The sequence below is a fragment of the Mandrillus leucophaeus genome, unplaced genomic scaffold (assembly GCF_000951045.1).
Source record: "Mandrillus leucophaeus isolate KB7577 unplaced genomic scaffold, Mleu.le_1.0 Scaffold85, whole genome shotgun sequence".
Lineage (NCBI taxonomy): Eukaryota > Metazoa > Chordata > Mammalia > Primates > Cercopithecidae > Mandrillus > Mandrillus leucophaeus.
In genome coordinates, this window is record NW_012109252.1 from 2630447 (window position 1) to 2636527 (window position 6081).

The window sequence follows — 6081 nt, forward strand, 5'->3', positions numbered from 1 at the left end:
GTATTTTTTTAGTAGAGATGGGGTTTCACCGTGTTAGCCAGGATGGTCTCGATCTCCTGACCTCGTGATCCGCCAGTCTCACCCCAGGGAATTTTAAGACGCCATGTTCAGGAGGGGCGGGGCTGCCTCTTCAGGCATGGAGCCTCTGCTCACTTTCTGGACTGGTGTGCTCTGCTCTCAGCAAGAAACCATTTTTTTTTTTTTTTTTTTTTTTTGAGATGGAGTTTCACTTTGTCACCCAGGCTGAGTGCAGTGGCGCAATCTCGGCTCACTGCAAGCTCTGCCTGCCGGGTTCCCGCCATTCTCCTGCCTCAACCTCCTGAGTAGCTGGGACCACAGGCGCCCGCCATCACAACCGGCTAACTTTTTTTGTATTTTTAGTAGAGACAGGGTTTTACTGTGTTAGCCGGGATGGTCTCCATCTCCCGACCTCATGATCCGCCCGCCTCAGCCTTCCAAAGTGCTGGGATTACAGGCGTGAGCCACCGTGCCCGGCTAACTTTCTGTATTTTTAGTAGACATGGGGTTTCACCATGTGAGCCAGGATGGTCTCCATCTCCTTACCTCGTGATCCACCCAGCCTCCCGAAGACATTTCCATTTTGAGAATCATACTCTATGTGCAGCTTGGGTAGATGGGCTCACATTCACTCTCAATGACCAAAGAATGGAAACCAGATGGAACCATCGCATGCACCTGGGCTAACTTCAGTACGTTCCATTTGAACAGCCTTCTTACTCAACATCACTGATCATTTCCTTCACCTCAGATCCAAACCGTGGCTTACTTGGACCTGCCTAGTCCCACGTGTGGCTTATGTGGACCTGCCCCACATGTGGCTTAAGTGGACCTGTCCCACGCGTGGCTCATGCATCTGTCCCATGCGTGGCTTACACAGACCCTGTGTGCTCCCACCCTGCTCCCTGTCATCTGGGATGAGAGGGAATCTGGATGGATGGCATCTGGCCTGGAACTCCTCTAGCGGCCAGGGCACCTTCTGGGAGGAGCTGATGAGGACGATCAGCCTTGGCTCTCATTCTAATGACCCAGGTGTGCAAACACCACTTCCCCCAAAGGATGCTGACTTGATTTTCTTTATCATTTTAATTGATAACATTTGTCTAGAAAAATCCAGTGATGGTTCCTCAGGACGTCTCTAAAACGTGTGAGGAAATCAGTGTCTGCTGCTGACTCAGAACCATCTAGTAGTTCTTCTGATGACAGCATCATGGAAGAAGTGAAATGCCAGGGTTCAGATTTAATGGGAAATTTCAGCCTATTTTAAGGGCTGAGGCTGATGGATCTACAGGAAGATTAATTCATCAAACTGTTCGATAAGGTATGAAATGTTGCCTTGCCTATCGTGGCTGTACTAGAAGGTATATTGACTAGGAGACAGTCCATAAGCAGGGCTAAAACTTCCCCTGTGGGAAACCAGCTTCATATTTACACGATCAGAACAGGTTTGATGAACATAATTCAGAGGTGAGACGCCTGTCTGGAATGAGGCTGCAGATTCTCCTGTCATCTTGGCTAGTGTCTCTCTGAAAGGCATATATAGAAGAGACAGAGCAGGGAAGGCCCTATGATTTACCACCCATGCCCAAGGCTTCAATTCCGCCCCATTTTGGGCACATGCCGCACACACGCACACATACATAGAGGGAAACGTGCTCCTGTGCTGCCAGCAAAAGACTGAGAACCCCATTGTCATGCGGTACCTGCAGCAGGTCGTTACTGCAGTGGCAAAGGGGGTTTGCGGGGAGCTGGCCCTGCACAGACGCCCTTACCTTTCTTTCTGGGGACTCCATCATCTTCCAGTCATTGAGCCGAAGCCGCTGCAGCTCGTCGAACTTCATGCTGACGTCCTCGATGGAGAGCTGCAGCATGTCCCAGTAGCCGGCCAGGTCCTGTGACGTCGGCCTCGGCATGGCGCTGGGGTCCTGGGGACACACACAGGGTGTTCAGAGCCAGGAGAGTCTCCCACGGGCACAGGGCTGGGGAGGCCACTCCCCCCAACGCGCGCCGTTCAAGAGGCGGATTAGGGAGAAGCGTGGCTAATTCCACCCTGAGGCAAATATTTGGGAAGGCCTGCCATGCTTCCATGACAGTTTACTTTAGCACAAGTATTTGCTGATGGCTTAAAAACACGTAGCACAGCTGTTCATTGTCCCATGTTGAAAATGCTGGGGATGGGGAACATGGGAGAGTTTCTAAATGCTCCACAGCTCATAAAAGCAGTAGGACCCTGTGTTTTTGGTCACCTGTGGATGATTCGGAAGGGACAGGGCTCTGTGAGCCTGCCGTGGTATTGGCCTGGAGGTGGTAGTGGGGAACCAGCTTGGAGCCCGTTCTATACCTGCTTGTTCTCTGACGGCTCTTAGCTCTCATTCTTACGGGATGACACCTTATAAATGTAACGTGCCAAGGAACAGGACGCTCTCACCAACCGGCGCCCACACTTAGGAGGCACAGGTGATGCTGCTGGGCTGCAGCCCTGGCCAAGTGGGACCCAGAGATGTGCTTGGTTTCTCTGCACAGTGCCTGATAGATACATGATTTCCACCAGCTGCCTACATTTACGTATTTATTTTTGAGACAGGGTGTTGCTGTGTTGCCCAGGCTGGAGCGCAGGTGTGATCATGGCTCACTGCAGCCTTGACCTCCTGGGCTCAAGAGATCCTGCCTGCTCAGCCTCCCAAGGAGCTGGGACCACAGGCATAGGCCACGACACCCAGCTAATTTCTTTAATTTTGTAGCAATGGGGTCTGGCTATGTTGCCCAGGGTGGTCTCGAACTCCTGACCTCAGGTGATCCGCCCGCCTCAGCCTCCCAAAGTGCTGGGATGCAGGCATGAGCCACCGCGCCTGGCTTGCACCCTACATGGAAATCCGAATGACTTTTCCAGGCATGGTTCCCTTGATTCAGTGGGGGTTCAGCAGAGTCAGAGGAGTTTCTGGTGGGTCGACATTCAACTGGATTTGCTTCCGGTTTCAGCAGTGCACACTTGGCACGCTCAGTGAAGAGCACGCTGAACGGACAGCTCTGCGATTCCTCATCCAGAGCCAGGACCTGGGGTCCCCAGCTGCCCTCTGCTTGGCTGAGCCTGTTCTTCTCTGCAGCCACACGAGGGCAGCCTTGGCCGCTCAGAGCCCCACCAGGCCATTGAGGCGTCCCCCAGGAGCACGGGGAGGGCGGCCCTGGCCGCCGGCCGGGAGCCCGAACTCAGCCTCTGTGGGTGGGGACAACCAAAGTGCCTGGCAAGGAGGCCACGTTCTGCACCGAAGTCAGTCGAGGGACGCCAGGAGCTGCAGCCTCAGGGCAGGCCAGGCCGGGTGAGCAGCAGCAGGGAGGCTGCTCAGGGGCTGTAGGGGTGGTGCCTGCCTGGCTTCCAGAAGTCTTCGCCAACCTAACAATGTCCCCTTTCTGGAGGGCTGGGCATGGCTGTGCCCCCTCTTTCTGGAGGGCTGGGCATGGCTGTGCCCCCTCTTTCTGGAGGGCTGGGCATGGCTCTGCCTGATGGTGTGGGGGGAAGCGGAGTGGCTTCTCCTCCCTTGCCCGCACCTGAGTGGTCCTGGTCACATCTCCCAGGGGACGCAGGAGGAACATGGCCGGCCACTGTGGCGGAGGCTGCCCTGGTCTGAGAGCAGGCATTGCCTTCCCATGCCCCTCTCCTCGGCAACAACATGCCCGTCCTTTGGGCTCACCCAGACCACACTGGGGCCGGACGGGCACAGCCTGGCATGATCAGGATTTGGCTTTGTCTTCTGTTCTCTTTTGGTGGGGGAGGCGGTTGCACCTGAATCCACTGGACATTCAGAGACGATAAGGTGTTTATAATAAAAAAGTCAATGGTTGTGCCATGCCATTCCCTTTACACCAGCAAAGTCATGCAGGGCCTCGTTCCTGTGAAATTGCCACTGTTTTAAATTCACACAGCTCTGTGGCTCTGGCATCTGGTCCACTGGATAGGAACTTCGGTGCCCCGTGTGGCCTGGGGCAGCTCTCTGTGCGCTGGCTCCTGCTCAGATGCACACACCTCTGGGGTTGGATGGAGTTAAAATTCAGAGGCAGGCTCAGTGGGTCTGAATGAGACTGAGTTTGTAACAACCTTTCTGGGGATGCCAAACTGCTGGTCCCACAAGCACAGCAGTCAGGCCGCACGCTTTGAGGGAAAGTTCTTTCCGGTATTATGTGCCTTCTGGTTGCGTCACAAACCACCTGTACAACCCGACCCTGAGAGGCTCCGCTCCCTGTGGTCCGTCCTGAGAGATTCCCCTCCCTGTGGTCCGTCCTCAATCTCGGGGTGGGGTTCTGACATTTTCTAGGGTCTTAGTTACCCACTTGACTTAAAGCTTAGTTACCCACCAACAACTTCCAGCAGACAGTGGTGCTACTTCGTGCTGTGGACCATTTGGCTTTGATGAGCAAAGCATGTCTTACCATGTCAGCACTCCTCTCATGCCAGGCCTGTCTCAGGCACCACCCCCTCCCCACACCACTCTTCCCCAGCAAACGTGTCACAGTGTTTTTGTACTAATCCTGAATAGAAGTCGAAAGAAAAGGATGTAGCCAAGCCAGCTATTTCAAAACTCAAAAGGCATAACAAATATTAGAATGAACAATTTTAAGCCAAATATTAGCTATTTCTGGCAGAGCAGAAAGGAACATGTAGCAAGCCTGAATATGCACCTTGGGCTGTGTGTGGGAAGCTTTGGACGAGCGTTCCTAAAGACAACGCCTGCCTAGGCTCGCCCGAGTCTGCATAATATTACACAGAGTTCATCCGTGGTCCGAATGAATTCCTTTAAAGGTAACAATTAAATAGATACTACAGAGGAGGCAAGGACGTTCACAGGTGACACGACAGCTCAGTGTTTACACAGTTAGCAGCTTCTTTCAAGGCACTCCAAACCTTTCTGTTTCCCCCTTTTAAATGATGATTATAACTTTGTCAGAGTGATGTGTTGATAACTCTTTAAATTTGCTGTGAACTTCAATGGGGTTGATTGGAAAGTGTTAGAGAAGGCACACTTTTTAATGATCCTAATGAAAAGACATGAGATGGCAACTCTGGCTTGCTTGTGCATTCTTTGATATGTAAGAATATTATTATGTCTCCTTGCGTGTGAAAAAGCCAGGGAAAACATAATCAAAACACCTGGCACCATTGCTATGCGAGGCCTAGAGAAGACCTATTTGCATTTGACTGAAAATGTTTGGTCTGAAAAAAAATCGATGTGTATATTATAAAACAACCTATTAAGTAGCATAAATATTATTTAGCTATTTCTCAAAATAGTGAATAGTCAGCTAAGGAAAAGTATACGTGTATGTGTGTAGGCAAATATATAGTATATATAAAATATGTTAACATATATATGTAAACTTACATATATAGTGTATATAAAGTGTATATGTATGTGTGTAGGCAAATATATAATATATATAAAATATATTACCAAGTAAATTTACATATGTTTTATGTATACTATATATTTGCCTATGCACATACTATGTGTATTTTATATATACTATATATTTGTATAGATAAAATATATAGTTAATATGTTATATATTATATGTTAATGTTTAACATGTATATATAAGGATACATAAGTAAACCTTCATATACATGTTAATATTTATGTTTATATATCACTACACCTATATATGTTTATATAGGTATATATAAAAACATATAGATGCATACATGATTATAATGTATAAATCTAATATATATGAGATGTATATATGAGCTTTTCTGCTCTGCCAGAAATAGCAAATACATATTTATATATTAACATGTGTATATATATTTATATATAAGCACATATAAGCATATATTAACATGTATATATCTAAGTATATGTAAATATATATGTGGTTTTTCTTTCTCTTTGTCAGGAATAACCAAGTTTAACATCAACTGTATTAATGCATCTAGTTCATGGTGTATTTGTTTCACTACCGACTATAAAATACAAAGGATAAATTATTTGCAAAATATCCTCTTAATCTCTTCATTGTAATTGTTTACGTGTTTTTATTTCCAGGCACCTCAGATCATTTTCTTCATTT

General features: G+C 48.3%; 1 protein-coding gene across 2 annotated transcripts in view; it reads right to left on the reverse strand.

Moving 5' to 3' along the window:
• The window catches only part of DLGAP2 (discs, large (Drosophila) homolog-associated protein 2), a 231379-nt gene that overhangs the window by 8698 nt on the left and 216600 nt on the right, over nt 1-6081 (reverse strand). For both annotated transcript variants that reach the window (XM_011968600.1, XM_011968599.1), the window contains one exon: nt 1791-1943. In XM_011968600.1, coding sequence (XP_011823990.1) covers nt 1791-1943 — 153 coding nt within the window. The remainder of the gene's footprint in view (nt 1-1790; nt 1944-6081) is intronic.